Source organism: Leptosomus discolor, chromosome 3 (genome assembly GCF_034619465.1).
Source record: "Leptosomus discolor isolate bLepDis1 chromosome 3, bLepDis1.hap2, whole genome shotgun sequence".
Lineage (NCBI taxonomy): Eukaryota > Metazoa > Chordata > Aves > Leptosomiformes > Leptosomidae > Leptosomus > Leptosomus discolor.
Genome location: NC_141393.1, coordinates 30980597 through 31002456, shown reverse-complemented (window position 1 = coordinate 31002456; position 21860 = coordinate 30980597). Strand labels below are relative to the sequence as shown.

Genomic DNA, 21860 nt, shown 5'->3' with positions numbered 1-21860 from the left:
TTGAGGTGAGTTACACGTATATATAACCGATCATTTAAAGATCGGGAAACACACACCCAAGTGGAGCAGATGTCTGAATCGAGGCACAGTACGCTGCAATTGCTGTCCTATCCTGGATGAGATATGTGAGCTGCCCCTGCCTGGCTAGCTTAGTACAAAACTAACACAAGATGCATCCCGAAAAGTGTGACTATGGCAAGCAGCGAGGCACCAAGCCTGCGAATGCGGACGTACGCGTAACAGTCCCACTGTGTGCAGCGCTACGGAGCCCCCGGTGAAGCGGCAGGGTAGAGCTGCATTTCACAGCCTTTGCTCGATCTCGGCCAGCTCAACGAGTTATTAGGATTAAAGCTATCAATATTACCTTTATTGAGTTGAATTTTTCTGAGATCAACAATAATCTACTGTAAGGCTTATAAAGATATTTAATCTGTTTACTTACTGATGCAGCATGTTAAATTAGTACTTGGGACAGGTTACAACCTGCAAGTAAATTTATGTCCCAGTTAAATCCAAAATCCAATCAGGGTAACTTATTTTTGAGAAATGTTGATTTAAAACAAAATTTATTTTACTTAATGGCTATGTGTGGGCTGCTCCTAAATATATCTATGGTAAAGGTCACTATACTTTTTTAATACAGGCATGCACATTTCTGGTATTTTAGTCCAAAATAATCCAAAAATACAGACTTGATGACCTCTGATAGATTTATTCACAGTGTTTAGAGATGTTTAAGAAGTCTTACACTAACAGAAAGTTATCTAGAGATCTGCTTTCTCTTAAAAAAACTTTCTGCAACACTTCAGTGCAAACTGAAATACGAGATCAACTCACAGTGACCCTACTCCGATAAGAAATTAAAAGGGACATTTTTTGTCGTTGATATCAAAAGTGCATAAAATGACAATATGAGACTTTAAAGAAAATTGGTCTTTAGCTGAATGCTTGAACTTTTCCCAGGAGCCTTCGCATGTTTAGCAGTCTTCACTTTGATGCTTTCCTGATTGCGTTTTACAGCTGACTCAAGCCTGGCTTTCATAGTTGGAGAGGAAGCCATCAGTTTTTTAAAAACTGCCGAGTACTGCGGACCAATCTGCATCAGATTTTGCAACGCAAACTCATGTAGGTTTTTTGCCGAGTTTGTTGCAGAAACCAGGGCATTTTCATCCAAAAGAAAGGAAATAAGGATGGGAAGGAGGCAGGCCACCAGATGAGCACCTATAAACATTGAAAACACAACTTCAACACACACTTTTTAAAACCAGCTTCAGATTCTAACTAGAAGTCTTTCTCTAAGCTAACATTTAACACAAACTGGAAAGCTGCAACCGTTATTTGAACTGTATGGCAAAAAGAACAACATTCTTGTTTGTTAGCAATTAGTGCTCAGGACTGGGTTCCTAGTGCTCGTTTTGTTTTTGTTTGTTACTTAGGGCAACTTCCAGCACGTCTGATGCTTTGGATACTGGTAATGGAACTAGTAACTTACGGTGCTCTTCCTCAGCAGCGGCTGTAAGAGCTGCAACCACCTTTATTCCCTCCTGAATGACTTGAAGTTCAGCAGCATTTTCAGGTTTTGCTTTCTCTGTTTCCTGCAGTTTTCCCACAATGGATGGTGCTAAAGAATGAATATAAGGATACGACACAGTTTTGTTTGGATGCTGAAAGATGGAGTGCAGCAGCTGGTAGCACTTATACTGCACCTGAAGGGAAAACCAAATTTGCAGTTACTAAGTGTTACACTTAAAAATACAGGTCAGTGTTTTAAAACTCACAGTTTGCTAGATAAAATTTTAGGGAGGGGGAAAAATGTGCCTCACAGCTTGAAAATTCGTCAGGTTGCAGGCTGCTAGTACATAATACTGTATAGAAGCATTAACTTGCAATCAAACTATTAAGACAAACTAGATCACGCTTCCCATTTCTTTCCACCGAGTCCTACATCTTCCTACATTTTTGAGTTAAGGAAAAAATATTATCTTTGTGTGAAGATTGTGTCTTAGTACTGTTCTGAAAATACCCACTCTTTTGCAAAAATACAGCAGACTGAAAATAGGTGCTAAAAATGGAAACATCACCCCTGTCAAGCTGCAGGCAGAATTTTAAAAAGCCTCAAATGGTGCCGTAGCAGCATGTCATTGGAAGTCAACAGGACTGAAGCTGTCAAGTTCCTGCGTATTTTCTGAAAGCTCAGATGCCTGAACACTTGGGTAAAGCTTGCAAACGCATACTACCATTTTCTCGCAGTTGTATTTGGCATCCCCAGTTTCCTATCAGTGGAAACCAGTGTTTGTAATACTAGAAATGTATTCATATATAAAAAAGTACTTTCTTACAGCTCTTTCTCAAGTAAAGGTAACTTTGTTTGATTTTTTGTTACTACATGAATATATACAGAGAAGATGCAAGAAAACTAGTTTGCAGTGAATTCTCACAGTCAAACATAAAACCTAATGCGTGTTATTTTCAGAGCTGGACTTCCAGAGTGAGGATGTCCCAACTCCTACAAAAGCCATTTGTATTTGAAATGCCTTTTTTTTTTCCCCCGATATGTTGGTTTTTAAGATGAAGAACAGTAACAGATGAACTGTGGCACTACAGTCTAAAGCAGTTACGTAAAAATATTTATACTAGGTGGAACAAAGCATTAATCTAGTTTAATAGGCTGCCTCCAGCAGTGGCCAGGAGCTGATGCTTATGGGACGGTAGAAATTATGTGGTGGTACTTGCTCCTGCTTCCCAAGACCCACAGCTGAGGGATTTCCTGTGCAAAAAATAGTATCTGTGTGTGGAGGATAAAATGAACAAACAAAATTAAATGGGTGCCTGAAAAACTACACAATCGTATCATGTACTTATCAATGCACAAACCTCTGAGTTTGATGCAATAAAAAAATAAATCATAGGAATACAGAATTGTATACAGAATAAAGAATGATAAAATGCACTGCTGGACATGTTCTTGCTAACTTGTTCAAACTGTGTTTTAAAATACAACAGATATAGTCAGGACAGAATTGTCTGGAATCAACACACAGGACAAGCTAAAATCCATTTCATATGATACCGATAGTCTTGTAACTTCACCAGTACTTACAAGAGGATCTTTTGAGTCAAGTGTTATTTTAAACTTCTCAATACAACGCTTTTGAAGGCACTCTATGGCAGTAACTTCTGGACTGGTAGACACAACGAACACTGTAATAGCAGTAAGCAGGCTAACTTCATCAAGTTCTTGGAGAAGGCCATCTACTATCAAAAAAAGCAGTGTGTTAGATTTGCATTAAAAAGTACTTCTACGAATTCAAGTGTTACAAGGAGGTGGAAGAGATGTCTACGCTCGTTTAGGACTCTCTTTTTTCAAATAAGTGACGTACTCTGCTGCACTGATATGGGCTCTTACTGTAATAAAAGCCAAGGCCAAAATGGGAATTCAGGAGTGGTTATATGTTTATTTAGAAATAACAGCATAATCCTATTCCATTGTTCCTCTGTATAAAGCACAATAGAGCTTTATACAGAGGAACAGAAGAGCTGGTATGACATGTTAAGGCACAATCTATTCTGAGAATAATAAAAAAATCTACATTAAGAACACATTTTTTTTTGCTATAACTTAAAAAACCAGCACTATAAACAAAAGTTCCAACAACAAGTTACAGCTTAGAGATCAAACATCAGGAATGAGAAAAATACTATAAACTTGGGAAGTTCGAAGAAGCAGCACACAGAAAACTAACTTTAAAATAAAAGTATTTTTTCTTGAACTACTGCTTTAACACTCTTTGCTTCAAAACAGACACTAATTCTTTGTGGAGAACCTGCATGCAGTACAGCTGTCTTTTCCCCTCAACTGGACGTAACTCCTGTTTCCTCCCTGGTACCACCTAACTACACCGCAGGACTACGTAACACAGGGGTAAGCCCACGATCCCACCTTTATACCTTCACAGATGGCGACTTATGTGAACTGTAGGGACAAGATTGCACTATAGTTTCAACAGTACTTGGTAGCCAACTAATTCTCCTGGGACTAAGATATTAGTCTTTTTTTTTTTTTTTTTTTTTTTTTAAGATGTGCATAAATTTAGATTAAACAAAAATAAACAACCTTTCACCCAAACTTTTTTTGTTTTGTTTTTTAAACACACAAACCCAAAATTTGTGCTTACCTTGATCCCAACAGTCAAGCACTGTGACCACAGCACTACGCAGAAGATCAGTCCAAGCAGTCTGACTCTTCTCTGCTCGAGCCATTGGAGAAGACAAGAGTCCTTTAAGAGCTTGTAGCGATGCAGCAACCGTCAAAGGTAACTGGCCGTCTTGCAACTTCACAGCAGTTTCTTTAAGTACTCCAGTAATTAGGTACAAGATTGTAGGAAGAACTGAAACACTTCCTGTAAAACAAAGCAAATTAATTTTACAGAAGTTAAAAAAATTCAGGTATCTTTTACATTAAAAAAAAAAAGGAAGCAGTTTTCTTCAATTCTCTTTTTTATTTATAATTTATCATTTTTAATCACTTAAGTGAATGGAGGCACGGGTAATTCGAAGAAAGATATCACATGACGTGCTACAGCAAACACAGAGTCAGACTGCTTAAGTGAAGTTAAACTTTTTCCCCTTTTAAATTAGCACTGTGTATCTTCCCTGATGATTTTATTATATGAAGTGTGGAATTATGTCACGTTCAGAGAAAAGTGAGAACAGAAAGATCAGAACCACTGGTGAGCAGAAGAAGAGAAGCTATGGAAATATACAAAGTACTGAATAGTAGAAAAATTATGAGCACCTAAGCATATTTTGCAGTGAAGACACCACAGTGAAGGAAATTAACAGGGGTAATTTCAAAACTTGCAAGAGGAAATACTTGTCCCACATGATGTGTAGTTAGCTAAGGATGTCATTGCTCCAGGAAATCACTAAAGTCAAGAATTTAGTAAGATTAATAAGAAAAGGATCCCAGACTAAAAATGTGCAACAAAACCTCCTAGAATTATAATAAAAAACTCCAACAAATATTTTGGAGAAGAGGAGACCTAAGGAAAGAAGTACATTGTTCAACAGCCTACTGGACAGATGTTCATCTCTCCCTGAGAATCTGACAGTTGATCTGTCAGAATAAGAAGCCATTAAAAAAAAAAAAACCAACCCACACAGGAAAAACTTGTCATAGCAGTTTTGCATATTCTTATGTCTTTGAATCTAATAGTAACACAGAATTCTGCACATATTGGAGACAATCTAGACACCCACATACTTACGTGTTGTTTCTACCTTAAGTTCTGGTTCAGCAAAGCAGAGTTAAGCATATGGCTTAATATGCTTATGTCCTTCCCTAATCAGCAAAACGCTTATGTTTTTAAGATTTTAATATACTGATGTTTGTGACACACCTGTTGAACACTGAGGGTGTCTGACATACACATAAGTATTTTCTGAACATAAGGACATCTACTTTCTGTTTTTAAACAGACAAGTCTCTGAAAATTGACTGCTGGAATTCAGTAGGAAATGCAGTTCATGAGCACCATTTATTTGAAAATTTTATTATGCACATATATTGTGACAGGTGCCTGAAGTAAGAGGCATGGTAGTCACAGGACTGTAACTACAGTTACCTATTAAAGGGGAAAAAAAGATCCAATTCCATATAGGAATTCTCTTCTCTTTGATTATATGAGCTGATGTTTGGAGATGCTTCCTCATTCAACTGGCTGTATAAGCAAGCTTAAGCTTCTCATTTTAGTCACCTGACTTCAATGTAGTGTGAAAATCTTCTCTGGTCTGATCCTGCAAGCTGTTAGTTTGTGGAATAACTTGAACAGTTAAAGACAAAAAGAACTACAGGGGAAAAAGAAAAACCACAGATTATTTTTCACACAAGAGAGTTGCCCTCAGATCTAAGCGATGCTATGTTTGTTTTCTTTTGCTTTGAACTGAAAAATAACAAGCTGCAGACAGAAAAGAGAAGTCATATCATCACCCTACAATGATAGCAAGAGTATTTGGAGTATGCTATCCCCCAAAGAGGAATCTTATGGCAGAGAACAAATTAAGAAAAAAGAAGAAATTTCCAGGGATGATAAATGCAAAAATGTGCCCAGGGTGTAACACAGATACCTAAGGCAGGAACAGAGAAGTATGGCAGAAATGGTTTAGAGGTGTGGCTGTAACAGTACTGAAAGAATGTGATATTGGGGGATGGCGGGGGGAATCATCTTAAAATTTGGAGTGAATCCAAAATGAATCATGGGTAAAAGTCAACTAATCTGAGAAATCAATGGTAACTCCCTACAGTGGTTTCCCAACGTTCAAATGATGGCTTTTAGTGAAAGGTAACGTGGTGATACATTTCCCTTTTAAATTTAATTTGTGTCTGCATTATAAATTCCAGAACAGACAATTCAAGTAGAATATAACCATGTAGCTAATCATATACTTCCCTGTACAAAACGAATCTATTAATTGCACTGCTACATGCGGGAGGAAAAGAAAAACTACTTCTTTAATTGCTTCAGTTTTGTAACTTGTTTTGTAACCTGACAGTCAAAAAAATAATTAGAACAGGAAATTGTCACAAGCAAATCAACAAAACTTGCTGCCAGATTTATCCAGCTGAGAAAATTAGGTAATAACAAGGGGGCTCTGAAGAGCCCAATATTCTTTCATTAATCTTTTCTTGTGATGAAACAGCATACCTTCAGGTGAGCAGATTGCAGGAACATCAGAGAGAATAACTAACGCTGCTGCTACCAGTCTACTTCCATCTTCTGACAATAACAGATGTTTTCCAGACTGAACTGCAGGGCTGCAAGTTAATTTAGGGTTGAGCTGGGGAAGCTGTCTGACAAGAATACAAACACACAACTCCAGTGTTGCGAAGACTAATGATTTCCCAGGCACCAGTCCTCCCGTATCTTTGCCTTCTCCAAATTCTGGTAATGTTTCCTTTTCTGCAGCACCATCATCAACTAAAACAACAAGAAGAAATATGGCAGAAACCTGCAGGCTGTACCTTGTTTCCAAAAAGTTTACTTCTTAAGACTGTTTCATCACCAAGTGATAATCTTGATGCATACATATGTGCACGCATATGTATTCAAAGCTCTACTGGCAAACATCCATCCTTCTGAATAAGCAAACTATGCACTGATTGTCAAAAGGCAAAAGTGCGTGCAATGGATTTAGACATACAACATGCTAAGGCAGGACGTCACCTCATGTAAGTGTTTTGATTCTTCTCCCAGTTTTTTTTTCTTTTAGGAAATGAATGTTAGGAAATCATGATCAAGAGTAACTAGTGGAGTCTGGCTTGTAACAGCTCTGTGGTGCTGAGTCTTTCTGTTGCTTTACTGCAGCTGACCCCAGATTTTCACTAAGACTTCTCCCTCCCTGACACCACACAAGACTATCCCAACTGTAGTTTCTCCAGTTTTCCCTCCCACTTCATGCCCTCTAGTCACCACCAAAACCACCTGCCATCGATCATATCACCCCAATTTCTCACGTCAGGCACCTGCACTGACTTAAGTAAACCAGGATTACTCACCAACTATGAAACACTTCAATTAAGACGCATCTTGGAATATCACCTTCAAGAATCCAGTTTTCCAAGAAAGAATTGCTTTAACCCAGATAATACATATTCAACATCTCATACATTACTGTACCTTCTGCACTTCTCCGCTTTTCCTTCACATGTTCCTGAGCTGCAAAAAGAATCAGCCGGACCACTTCAAGAGCAGCAAGCTGAATATCAGGTGACTCTCTGGTGAGTATCAGTCGATGCAAAACATTCAGCAGCTCTACACCCAACTCCTACAGCAAGAAAAATGCTTAATATACCCCCCATTTTAAAGCAGGAAATCTAAAAACTTGTTAAAGCCAACAGTATTACTCTTATTAATCTCACTAAGGAACACAGAATAATTGATGCAATCACAGGAGCTGGCATTTTCTTCAGCATCTAGCTCCTAGCTCCCAGTAGCAGCAGTCTTGCTCAATTCTCCCAACAAAACAGTGATCACAGTAATTTAGAGACAAGGCACTTAAAACTACTAAAAAGAACCCAATTAACCTTTATCTTATGGCTTTCTAACTCTTGAAGGTGGGGATACTACATTGCATCCCTCCTGCAGTATATGCATTTCCTTGGAGAGAGCACCAACAGTCAGCAGAACTTGGGCTTGTCCACAGGCTTTATCAGTTTTGCTGTATTAGACAACTGCATGGTATAAAGCTTAATTTAAAGAAATCAAAAGGAATTTTGAAGTTACTACTTCCTTTTAGGATCACTGGTGTGTTGTGCTTATTTTGGTTTTGCCTTTTTTTTTTTTTTTTTTTTTTTTTTTTAATACCACTGCTTTTGTACAGTTTCCTTTTACCATCTTCAATAGTTACAACAACAAAATTAATTGAACTGTCCCTTGACAGAGAGAGTAAGAGAACTTTTTTTTTTTCCTGGAATTCTGTCTTTACCTGGCTCTCATCCTACTCATCTAATTACTTCTTCCTGATGAAATGTCCTCAAGTTCTCTGCCCCTCACTGTCTTCTTACAGGTTCCATGTTGTACTCTTTTTCTCTCCTCCCTCTACAGCTTTGGATTTTGGTAAAGCATATAATTCACCTACTACTTATGTGTTGAAGATTCCTGGATATACAATAGAGAGTAGAGATATTGTTCAAACTAAAATTATGCCTTAATTCTGGGGTGCTTTTGACCATTAAGACATTACCTGATCACCACCTATTTTAGACCTCGGCCACGGAACATTGAAGAGTGTCTGTAGGGCACGTAAGCAGGCAATAATGTTCTCCATTGCTGCATTTGATCGAGGAGAGCAGAGAAATTCCACACTAATTCCTGTAAGCACCAGAAGAAAAAAACATATATGCCTGAAATTTTAAGAAGTATTGTCAATTACTAAGTAACCTAGCAGTAGGTTGATCAGACACTGAAATAGCATTTGTATTTTATATTAAGTAAATTCATCTCCTATTGTTAATATCTTGGGGCAAGAACTCTATTTCCCTCAAAACAATGAAAGAACTTCAACTTCTAGACAGTGCAAGACATGATTATAACTGGCTATTAACATAAATTTTAAAAACAGAGCAATTTCTGAGTAAAACACTGAACTCCAGGTCCAAGGAATAGGCAGACAATTCATACTGAGTCTATAGCAGAATATTTGCCTAATCACACCGATTTATGTAATAGAAGAAAATAACGGAGAAAGTAGTGATAGTTCAGAAACTCAGAGGCTGAGGCTTTATCTTCCCATTTTACAAAAATGTTGAGATCCAATTGTGCAGCTACCACAATTGGATCACCAGCAGTAAGTAAATTACAAGAAGCCTAAGCTTGCAAATCCTAGAGCAGACTAAAAAAAAAAAAATCAAAAAAAAAAAATCCCTTTTTTCTGAGTTGTCAGGACTCTTCAGTTGACATTGGAGATAAACTTCATATAAACTGTGATCCATATCGTCATCCCAGTTGTACAGCTGTCATTCCAAAATGTGTGATGATTGGGAAACTGATCAATGTACACTAAAGAACAGCTCTGCAACAGAAAGTGTTGTGTGTTTTAAAGTTCTTTCAGTTTCTCTGTAGGAAGTGAAAATGAACAAGTGGACTATGTTCAGAAGCAGAATAAACAAGCCAGGTGTTCACGGTAAAGTATATGAAATTTGAAGCACTAATCCAGTAGTATAGGAAGCAAGGGAAATGAGCAGCTTTTGTATCAGAGGTCCCACTTTTAACTGAGGGAGCAATGGAGTTCAAAAGGAAGCTGGCTCTGTGCTGGAAGACTGGGATTCGAAATGAGCTATAGGCATCTGGGCCATACAAACCCATTCCAAAAAGGGGTTACAAAAGAAGGATACAAAAGAGAGACCAAAGAAAAAAAATACAATCAGAAATGCCAAATTGCGTACATTTAGAGAACTGGGACTGAATTATACTGCCTGATTAGCCTCTGCAGTAACAGAGGCTTAAACAGAGCTTTATGTGATCTTACAGAAACACTTTTTTTACTGTGAGGGTGACCGAGCACTGGCACAGGTTGCCCAGAGAGGTTGTAGAGTCTCTGTCCATGGAGATATTCAAAAGCTGCCTGGACATAGTCCTGGGCAACTGGCTTTAGGTGGTCCTGCTTGAGCAGGGGGTGGTGGGCAAGATGACTTCCAGAAATCCCTTCCAACCTACACACTATTCCGTGATGTAAACTGTACTTCAGTGATGCTAAACTGCACAGTCTGTAACTGTAGTGCTACAACTGTGACAAAATCCACCCTTGAACTTGCATGTTTATAAGCACAGCAGTAAGCACTTGTTTAGAACTTGTTTAGCTCATACTGAGCATTTTTTCTACCACATTTAGGAAAACATTCTACAATTTTCTCACTAGGACTTAAAATCTTTCTGACTATATTTTTCTAAGGGATGCAATATTCAACGATGCAGTTAAATGTGAATAATTACATATTTGTTTGCTAAGAGTTTTATCTATAAAAAAATGACATTTTGTGTGACAGCATCTAGACAGAGTATGCACTCACTAACCCAAGATAAGATGAAATCTGTCAGTATTCACATCCTCAGGAGATTTCACCAAAGGCCTGGATGAAGAATCTTGACACATCGTAGTTGGGGTGACAGGTCTAGAGAGGTTAGTAACTCCTTCATCCGGATCAACAACAATGAAACCTGTGCTAGTAAGCCATAATGCTGTAGCATACAGTATCAGTGCCCAGGAGTTGTAGTAATGAGGTCTGGCATTTTCAATTGTCTCTGCTATATAAAATGTACCACCTATATGAAGAGAAGTTACAGTTTTAAGGATATAACCACCGTATTTTCTCATTCTTGTAAATAGGGATTTGTCTTTTTACTGAAATCACATTTATCATATTTTATGTATGACTTCTTTTTTTAAACGTTCAATATTAAAATTAAGCTAATGAGGACACTTAATTTAGATTTATTGGGATAAAATCCAATAGAATCATCATTTTCTGCTCCCAACCAAAAAATTACCAAAACAAAAAACAATACCAAACAAACTACTTTTCACATTATTGAAACCTCTGTTCTCAAAAGCAGCCTTTCTCTTTAGATAGGTACACAAGTATGCATATTCTCTATACGATTTAATCTTACTGCAATCTCAACACAAATCAGCTAGGACATTAATGACATGCACTCACAAGTCACCTATGAAAATACAATCGATTTGCCGCCCTACCTTCAGCAGGTAGTTGTGATGCATATTCTGAAGGCAAAGTCAAGAGAGCAAAATCCTGAAGTGCAGCAAGCCAGAGCCTGCTTAGTGTTCCAAGATCTGCCTGTACTAAGTCCAGAAGTCCACTGGCTGAAGATGTTACATCTCTGTAGCTTTCTTCTGCAGAGTTTGCAACTTTTAAACAGTGATTGTGTGCATCACTTTGATTTTTCTGCTTTTCAACTGCAACTATGTAAACCTGTTTATATATTTGGAGAGAGATTTATAAATATTAGTACTTGGAAAACTACTACGATCACTAGAATGACTGCCTGTTGAACGAGCATGAGGTTTCCTAGAATCTATTCCTGCTTCAAGTCCGATAGGCATGGGTTAACAAGCACTTATTTTCTAAACCTTCTGAATTCACTCCCCCAGCTCACCTTGATGCAAGAGTCCAAATAAAGGGAAACCTACTAAAACTTCTAAACATAACTGCAGTTAACTTCCCTGCTCTTAAAAATTAATATATTACTTGTCCAGCTTCAGCTTCCAACCATCACACCCTGTTGTAGTTATAGCTAAAGTCTGAGGAACTTATTATCAAATTATATACCTACAATCATGATCCAGAAACCACAGTCAAATCATTCCTAAGTCTTCTTTCAACTGAAATGACATATTGCACTTGCAAACATCTTCTCAAAACTACGTATTACACTGTGTTAGCAGTAAAGAATGAAAAATACAGTCTTGCATCATTTGCAAACTTTGAGTGTAACCATCAATAGGTTAACTTCAATGTCAGAAAGTTAATTTCCCTACATGCCTCTTGTTATTGAAAAAGACAGGCTTGAGAATGTTTCAGACAAACAGTCCTCTTTAGTCTCTCCAAAATGCCCCTGGAGGGAAGCACTTTTCCCCAACTATAAAGGAGACATAGGAGACCAGTTCAACTCATCTGAAGTGAGCTTTTGTGAGTATCCGTCTCCTGCAATTATGATTTCTGTATCTTTTTCAAGTTTGCTAATTGTAGTGGGTTGACCCAGGCCAGTAACTAAGCACCAACCAAGCCCCTCTCCCCACAACAGGATGGGGGAATTCCTTCAAATTCTGGAAACAAGAAATAGGTGAGATCCTAAGTGAGAAGGAACTGCCTAGGGCTTAAGTGAAATCTTTGTAAATTACAGGTCACAAAAAGCTCATCCCCAGCTTACTTTGGCAGAGTTTCTCACATCCCAGATCCAGTAGAAAGTTATACAGAGTTTGCTTTGAGGACTTCTAGTGATCTTTAATTATAGACTGGAACAATCTACAGATCTTCACTTCTTCCAGCTGAGCCTCACATCTAGTCTGAATTTTGTCTCAGCTCCTGACCAGTGACAGGTTATTGTTATATGCCATTAAAAACCTTTTCTCCATATAATGATCTTATATTGGTCACAGCACCTTATCTTTTCCTGAATAGATTAAATAGACTGATCTACTTAAATTTTTCGGTGTAAGCATATATTCAAGGTTTTTATTCCCACTTGATAGCTTTTCTCCAATGGCTTTCCTATTTTGCCAGTATCTTTTCTCAAGTATGGACACCAGAGGTTGGTATATTTTTCTACAAATGTTTACATAAAAGCTATCTATTGTCTGCTTTCTCCTTCAAAATAGCTGTCTGGTTATAGACAGAAATATCATATTAACTACATAACATGCTCATACTGAGCTGGTTATCAACCATCAGCATCCAAGGTCACTATCAATGCTTTCTAAGACACTGTATCTTCTAGATACTATGTACATCGTTCACATTTTTTATTTTTAAATATCTAACCTTGCGTTCATGTGTATTAAAACAGGTGTTCGCATGAGCTGACTTTAAGGAAGTCAGCCAGTGCAGTACTGAACCGACAGTGTTAACATACAAGAACTACCTGTAAGAAATTAAATGCCAACAGACAACGAGAAAAATTACACCTATTTAAATGGTACATTCAGTGGACCAGCCATTTATACCAGGCCAATTTAAATTTAATATTGAAATATTAGAACATGTTAAGAAATTAATATTTCTTAAGTACTGGGCATATTTCTTAATGTGCAGTATAATACAAACAGCTTCACTGGCAGTGCTTTTATCAAGACTCCAAAGTTCATGTACTGTTTAGAGGTATCAAAGCAAAGGACCAGCAACTTCCATTTAATGAGGCATGTAAGAAATTCCTGAAACCATTCTGTCTGAAAGGTTTTACCTCACCTACCAGATATCAAGACTGTCATTACAGAGCTGTTACACTAACCTCTGCCCAAGCCTTAAGCACAGCCAGTATCTCCATAGTTGAGGTGCTTTCATTATATTGTTGACTTTGTGCTTCTTTCCCAGCCTGCACTTTGACCAAAGAGGATACAAGCAATTGGTGAACCCTTCGAAGGTCATTAAGATCACTCACTACACCACTTGCTATCCAGGCACTGCATACCTAGTGTTGTAAAAGAGAAATAATAAGAAACAAGAGCCAAACACCACTGGACACTCTTTTTTTCCATCTGTAAAATTATGAAACACAGATTTAATTTCTACTGAGATACAGTTACTCTCAGGCAATAATCAATGTTAAATGACATTACAGTTTAGTAGATGGAAGTAATGAAAGCCAAAAACATTAGAGAGATGTCAAAAATAACAACCAGAGTATCAGCTTCTACAAAGTTTCTCAAAAGATTTTAAAGTGTACAAAATCTTTGAGTTGTTACAGTATAGAGGTAACACGGGTGACATTATTCTGTGTGCATTGAGGATTTGAGGCTAGAGGATTTATTTCCTTTTTCTTGTGTGGCACATCAAACAAAAAGAAAATTTCAGACAGTCTGTTAGGTAAGACTTCTGACTTTCAACACTTGCCTGACATGCTTTTGCTGTGACATCAGGAGGAGTTTCGGGAGCAAAGGCAGGCCTAAGCGCTGCTCCAACCTAAAGAGAAGTTATACAACATTTAACACAGTGAACAGTTAACTAAATAATTACTTTTCATAAGCAGGCTTTGTTGCAGTTTTCCTTCATAAAGCAGTTTCCTTTTCATTTTTCCACGGACTGTTTCAGTGAGGTTAAAGAGCAAGGAGATTGTTGCAGTCATATTTCACTGTTTTGTTTTGCTTACACTGAAGACATGGTTCTCTTTGAGAGGAGCCTTTAAAGCTGATTCTATTTTTTGCACAGTCTAAAACTGAAACAGAAGCCTCTTCCTTCCTGAATTCTTGACTTGATGAGCAGCACTCAAAAGAAAAACCAATGTTCCAAACCATGAAAGACTTGCAAGCCACCTAATGAGTGACATTTCCTTACTCAGAAAGAATACAGATTTAAGGAAACGAACAGCTGAAGTTGGTCAACTTTGCAAAGTGAAAGAAGGGGAAAGCAAAAACCCCATTTGCCTAATAAAGAACATGCAAACATACACTTATCCGGTTGCAGAGATTTTTCCTACTCTCACTGTTGAAAGCTATTTCACTAAAGGCTAACAAAAATTTCCCTTGCTGCTTTAGCTGATATCTGAAAACTCAGACTTAGGTCTGATGCTCTTCGGGATGAAAGTACAAAGTGTAGTACAAGAACTAGAAATACAAGTTTGTAAAAATAAGTGGAAAGGAGTTAGTTTTAATGACAATTAATGACAGTTTATTAAGAACCCCTAAAGCTCAGACTTCATTTGAGTAACTTCTGAACTTCTGAATTTCAGGAAACCATTACTTAAGTCCAGAAAACCTATATCCATCTTTTTCTGGTTATTGTTATGGAAAAAAAATTGGCAAGAAAAAGACTAGATATTTAACTGCTTCACATTTCTTCAAGTTCTATGAAACAGTTGATGAGAAGATCTATGCAGAGTATTAGCAGAAACACTTTAAGGGTAGTGGAGGTTAAAAGGAAAATTATCAGCTCCACTCGTGACCTGCTTGATGGTTTTGGACAGCAAAGACAGATGGTGTAATTTTTTTCCCTTGGTAGTTCCAGACTACCCAGACACTTCTCCTTTCCCACAAAGAAGTGTCAGTAGCACAGAATTTTAACGGCAAAAGCAAGATCAAAGTGGGTTAGGATGTCTTCAATGTCAGGATGTCTTCATTTCTATGAGAGAAAGCGATCTGACTTGTTCAATGACTGCTAGAAATTGAAGAATGGCAGCCAGATGAGGCTTAACACAGCTGCCTGCCATATTTAACACAAGTGCAGTCTGGAATGCAAAATGATCAGGACATCTTTTCTGTAAGTCTCAACCAAGACTTAACTGAAACAGACCCTGTGAGTACAACCCATGCTTTTAACCTCCCCTAGCTTATTTACTGACCAAGATGTTCTCGTGTGATCTCTGGTGTGCAAAGGCTACTTACTTCTAAGCAGAGTTTTAAATTATAGTTGTTCTTAATATTTCTTGCAATATTTCTACACTTTGAAACCAATGCTTTAAAAAACCCACACAACCCAATGTTCTAATTTCTTTTTGCTGTATTCAAATAGGGAAGAGGAAAAATGATGAAACTTGAAAGACTCTTGGGCCAAAACATTATATGCCAACTGAAAAGATGCTTTCTAGACAAGTTAAGCCCAAAGAAGTTAATAACAGTTTCAGTAATAAACTAACTGAAACCCAAACTAACGGAAACCTCACAAACTGCAAAAAGTATATTTCTTTTAGTGATTAACTGTAACTCTAAACTCTTGTAAGTTATTAACAGTGATGCTTACATTGGCTTGATATTGCTCCAGAATTACATGACCTGGAAACTCTGGTTCTGGAACAGCTGCAAACTTCCGAACAACAATTAGCAATGTCTGAAGCCCAGAAAGACGAAGTTGATCACTGTGATCTGTGGCAGCCATAAAAGCCATACGGACCAAGTCAGCTAAATGCAATACCAAAAAGTCATCTGAAGAGAAAACAGAAATGAAAAAAGAAAATAGTTTTATTAAATTTAAATTTAGACAGAATATATTTTATAGGACTGCTCCCAACATTTTCAAAACATATATTTTACATTTTACCTTACCACATATCAAGGACTCACTTAAGTCAGCTTATACATATCTTACTTGGACATTTTACGTTAGCTGATCTAGGCTCTTAAAAAAAAAGGTCCTTAGAATAAAGCATAAATATCTTTATGTATGAGGCAGATTTTCTAAAAAAGAGTTTTGAGGAAAACACATCCAGATAACCATAGAGCGGTGCTGAAAATTGGCACTGTGTTTCTACTGGTAATTATGCAAATTATGGAAAGAAAAAAAGTGGAGTTTTTTAGTCATACTCGCAGATACTAAACTGTGATGTTGTAGGCTGGTGCTAGCTATCACTTCTGATTGTCAGTGCTTATGCAGAAAAAATGGCTTCCTATGCATATGCCATGGTACTATAACCAGGAAAATGAGTGTAAATGCTGCAGTAATATGCCAATATTTTGCCAAATAAAAATTGCTCGACACCTTAATAAATATAGGCTTATAATCAGAGTAATTAAAGGTTTCGGTGATCACAAACAATAAATTTATGATGAATCTCATTAAGATACAAAGAGCTAACATTTATTTTAAGCATACTTTGCATTCTGTGAAATTCTTTCAGCGCTTAACACATACCCCTTGAATCACGTTGTTTTCTTTCCTGAGCCAAAGTTATGTCAAAATGTGCACTGCCTGCATTTTCACACTGGCTTATAATTTTACAAACACACTCTGCAGCAAAAACTCTGGTAGACCACCGTGGATTACTGAAAGGATGGAACCTCTCATCGCTGTCAGACGTTAATATAGATGCATCATCCACTTTCGAAGTTTCCTCTTCTTGAGTGGTATCTACTGAAGCTACTGTATTGAAATCTGTATTTAGGACACAGGAGGAAAAAAAAAAGAAGAAATGTAATATTCTTTCTTACTGTAACTGAAAACTACAGAAGGACTCATAAGGAAATTTCTTCAAAGTCCATCTCTAGCCCTCAACTCACTATGACTCCGTTCAACCTTGGTGTCTTAAAGTAAATGCTGGAATTAAAAATAAAATGTTGTTACAATGTTTTGTTAAACAATCTGCATTTGGTTGATATTACTTGTTGGAAGACAAGATCAAGACCATGAAAGTAAATGAAAAACTACAGTGAAAGAAGTGAAAGAAAAAATCCCCACCTTTTAAAGTAAGTTAGAAGCTAGTACCTTTCCACATTAAAAAAAAAAAAAAAAAAAAAAATCTAAATCCAAGAAGCTTTCCTCCTGCACTGCAGGTAAAAGAAGAGATTCCCCCTCAATACTCAGCACAGTAATTAATTTTATCTGCTTATGAGTTTCATTATGATATAGTAGGTCTGCATCATTCCTATTATTAATACAAGAGAGGGTCTGAATATTTTTCTTATAGGTAATTGCACAGGACCCACAAGCTCAAATGTATTCTGCATTTTAATTTCTGATATGGAAATAAGTTAACATTATGAAATACAAATCAAGAAGAATATGAACAGGCAAGACATACTAAGATGTTTGGAAAAACTTGTTCTAGTTACTATCTAGGGAAAAGGCAATCAGAAGGGAGGGTCATATTGCTTATGAAAGAACTAAGTTAAAGGGCCCACTGTTTCAGTATGAAGGATGACGATACTCTTCGTAAATGTCAAACATTCAAGAAACAAGAATACTTTCCCTCAGTGACATACTGCACTGCTGCAGGCCTTATTTCCATTGTACTCTCAACTACAGTGTATTAGGACTTACCAGCTGAGGCAGCAAGAACATCTTTACAAAGCTTTAGCCAAAAAGAGAGCTTTTCAACCGCCATTGAAGTAAGCATATGAGTCAGAGTCTCTCTGATATCTTGGCACAATCTTTGATCCAATTCCTTGTCCAGCAAGCCCAGCAATGCCCCCTCCAGTCCTATTTCTCTGATGTTAACATCTGCTAAGAACAAAGTCTGTGAGCCGAATGCTGTACATCACATAACTGCAGTAATAACCACAGAAACCCCACTGAAGGTTGCACACCAAGTATCTTCTGAATAAGCATATAGCCCTGAAGTACTTCTTAAATAATAGTATTAATTGCTATAATATCATACCTAAATCACCTGAGTACAAAACAAGCTTTGAACTTTTACAGAAACATACTAATGAGAAGAAATTTACCCCAGGAAAAAAAAAAAAATCCTACTCTGAATTTCACAGCATTACCACCACCATAGCATCTGAGCTCCTGAAAAAAATTATTTTTGGCCACCTGATTCTTCACACTGACTCATAGGGTAATTCTAAAACAATGTTTTAACTTGAAAGGGAAGTTAAAATTATATTCCAACAAAGCTCAAAACCAGACACATGGAAATAATTTGTTAAATGAATACAATCAATTTTTAAAATCAGTAGTTTTACAAAATGGCTATAGCCTATCTTTTCTGAAAATTTCCAAATGAGCTTGAATTGAAATCCAAACTGAAATCACTTATTACCACCATCCCCTCCCAGGAAGGCACATGGATGAACTAATGATCATTCTCAGGCCTTTTAGCAAAAAACTCAAACCTTTAGGAAGTTAAAAATTCTAGGGACCCCAGCTGATCATTACTTAACTATTTCTCCAAAGAGGTCAACAGAAACTTTCTTCAATAGGTTTTGTTCTCTCAATGAGAGATTTTTAATTTAAGAAGAGATCTACATGGGAAAATAAAACTATGAATATGCGTGTAAAAGACAGGACTATGAAGCAGTTACTACAACAGCTACTGGCTAGAAAGGCTTAGGTTTCTCTGGAACTCCACTTGCATTTTCTCATTTAGTGACTCTTACTATCTACAGTATATGAAAAACAATAGTATCTTCATTTTATCACCAAAAAAGGGTTTGGATGCTTCCATAATTTGGTACAATGTAGATAACTGAAGCAGAATACCTTTCTGAGTTAAAGATTTCAAGAACGTAGCACTGTTTTCATACCCATAGCAGAGCGTGTTTAAAATTCACTATCACTGTGTCAAGCTCTTTGATCTCAAAACTTCAATACGTTACCTGGAGTAAAATCTTCTCTGCTCTCTTTAACTAATGCAACAGCATATTCTGACACCTCAGCAGCTTCTCTTTGCACAAGCTGACGTAAACAAGCTACCACCGCACGTCTCAATAATAAGTATGAGCTACAGAGATTCACCTGGAACATGCAAGAAGAAACAGTAAGATGACTAACAAACCTTTATAGCAACACCTTAGTCAGGCGGGTATTTTCTGAACAATTACAGTTATGATAAATCTGTGAAGTCAGTAAGCATGTAACTGATGCTATTTCTGCTCAGCTTTTTTTTTTTTTTTAATCCCAAATGAAAAGTTTTGCCACTCCTGTAACCAATTTTAACATATTGATACTTTTAACATTTTCTCTCCAAAGGTAACTTACAAGACTGGTTTGGGGCTGGATCCAACTCCCACCAATGTCGGTAGAAAGACCCCCCACTAACGTTAATGACAGCTGAATCGTGGTCTCAATGAAAAATTTACTCTATTCCTGGACTACAGGGTATATATAATGGGCTTGAAAACTCAGTGCAAGAGAAAATTATTCAAATTGTCCTCAGATGTAACAAGAGAAATGACAATGTAACCACGGGCGAGACAGTCAATCAGGCTTTAGCAAATCTGAACTCCATGCATGAAAGGAAGTTTATAAGAAAGGGCAAAGAGAGCACTGCTGCAATTTCATTGCAAAAAATATTATATACTCAGATCACATTAAATTACGTTGTACAGAAGGTGAGAGGAAGGGTGAGAGTTACTGGTGAATATACCACACCGAGACAAGTCAGCTCTCCTGAGCAGCTTCTAGCAAAAAAGTTTATAGCATCACCGTATTTTTAACACCACCAGGCCAGTATGTGTTTTTTATGCTAAAAAATACAGACAAGAGATTCATTATTACAGGAACAAGGAAAAACACTGAAAAAATCCAAGACACAGCCTCAAGGTTTTTTTGTTAGAGCGGAGCTTTCTGATTTTTAATTGCTTGCTTTCAATTTTAAGAACATTCTGAAGGGGATCCCAAAGATACCATGAACCAGCTGCATGGCCAGGCAATATTTAAGTAGCTTCTTTTAAATGAAGCTTAGGTTATCATCAAAAAAAATTATTCTCTACAACTAAGCAATTGTGTGCCCTTAGCTGTCACCATCCTTAAAATGGACAGAGCTGAGTGTCTGCTGTGGGGAAACCTTGCAGTAAGGTCATGCTCCTCATTGTCAGCAGCAGGTCAATATATGTTAGTCAAAATGATTAATGTATATTAGTTAACATACAGTTAAAAAGAACAACGAACAACTTAAGGACAAAAAGAGTGACACAGAATTTCAGCTTTGTTATGTTAACAAAACTAAGCTTTGTCTTCCAAATTTCTGTGCATGCTCATGAATCCTCAAGACTCTGAATTACATATTTAATACACACAAAGATACATTCTTTGCATAATTCTGCTAAAAGAAAAGAAACCTGACTAAGTATGTCCACAAGATACCTGAATTGAAACTGTAAAAACAAGTTTTAATGCAACACTTAGACAAGCAGGCTACTTCAAGTTGGACATGCATAAATTCCGTGCTTGTTTTTGATAGGGAAAAAACAAGAGGATCCAATTCAAGCTACTGAATAACGCAAGATGCACATTTTTTATTGCTCTCATTCTCCCACATTCTAAGCAGGGGACAAGACTAAATAACAGACACAAAATGCAAGCATCACATACAAACTTAAATGAACAAACAGTTCCCTTTCTGTGCTTAACATGTTAAAAACAAAATTATGCCTCACTAAGCACATAAATGAAATGTATGTCTGCCATCTGCAGAAAGTTAGGAAGGGTCTGGTTAGGATGACAATCAAATGTTGCTTGACATGCTAAAAGAAATTACATTAAAACGGTTAAAAGGAAAAGATAAAAGATGAAATAAAAACCACCACTGCAAACAGCAAAAGTTTATGATTAACAAGGCACAGGGACCTACCAACACAGAATTATCCAACAAGATTTCCTGCACAAAAACAAATGACAAACCAGTCATGACAAAACCAAAATATAGATATCACAGTGATATCAACCACACATGGAGACCGTTACATGTAAATTCAGCATATATTAAGATACAGAATCTTATCTCAAACATACCAAACCCTAATTTTCTTAGTTCATTCATCTTGTATCTAATGTAGAATACACTTAAATTGCAATCCAGCTGCCCCTAAAATTAGTAAACAGTACCAAGACAACAGCACAGCATAGTTACTAACGTTGTACTTAGCGTATTTCAAAATAACTTTAATGTCTTGCAGCTGAAAACTTGTGTTCACTACATCATAAGCTTACACAGGTAAGCTCATCAGAAGTCTGTGCTCACCTAAGGTACCTTTAGAGCTAATGTCAGACATGATTAAAAACAAATGATTTCTGCTCTGCTGGAGCCAAGAATTTAACTGACAGGATAAGCATTACTGTTAGATGCAAAGCCCTGTGAAAAAAGATCGAACTGACAAACAAGGAGTATTTTCAGGAGCTGAAAAGGGAAGCTAGATAATGACAGGCCCATGTACACAATTGAGAAAAAAAAAACAAACACAAAAAACAAGCA

At 37.1% G+C, this 21860-nt stretch overlaps 1 protein-coding gene across 4 annotated transcripts in view; it reads right to left on the bottom strand.

The window, feature by feature from the left end:
• Window positions 1-919: 919 nt before the first annotated feature.
• HEATR5A (HEAT repeat containing 5A) overlaps window positions 920-21860 on the bottom strand; it is a 56323-nt gene continuing 35382 nt past the window's right edge. Inside the window, exons 21-36 of one of the 4 annotated variants that reach the window (XM_086461943.1) lie at window positions 21240-21266; window positions 19264-19402; window positions 17981-18163; window positions 16856-17095; window positions 15968-16149; window positions 14126-14194; window positions 13524-13703; window positions 11254-11488; window positions 10572-10820; window positions 8743-8870; window positions 7677-7824; window positions 6705-6977; window positions 4176-4400; window positions 3101-3255; window positions 1493-1706; window positions 920-1221 (exon numbers count right to left, since the gene is read on the bottom strand). In XM_086461943.1, coding sequence (XP_086318069.1) covers window positions 920-1221; window positions 1493-1706; window positions 3101-3255; window positions 4176-4400; window positions 6705-6977; window positions 7677-7824; window positions 8743-8870; window positions 10572-10820; window positions 11254-11488; window positions 13524-13703; window positions 14126-14194; window positions 15968-16149; window positions 16856-17095; window positions 17981-18163; window positions 19264-19402; window positions 21240-21266 — 2949 coding nt within the window. The remainder of the gene's footprint in view (window positions 1222-1492; window positions 1707-3100; window positions 3256-4175; window positions 4401-6704; window positions 6978-7676; window positions 7825-8742; window positions 8871-10571; window positions 10821-11253; window positions 11489-13523; window positions 13704-14125; window positions 14195-15967; window positions 16150-16855; window positions 17096-17980; window positions 18164-19263; window positions 19403-21239; window positions 21267-21860) is intronic. The other 3 variants (XM_086461944.1, XM_086461945.1, XM_086461946.1) reach the window with 3 other exon arrangements.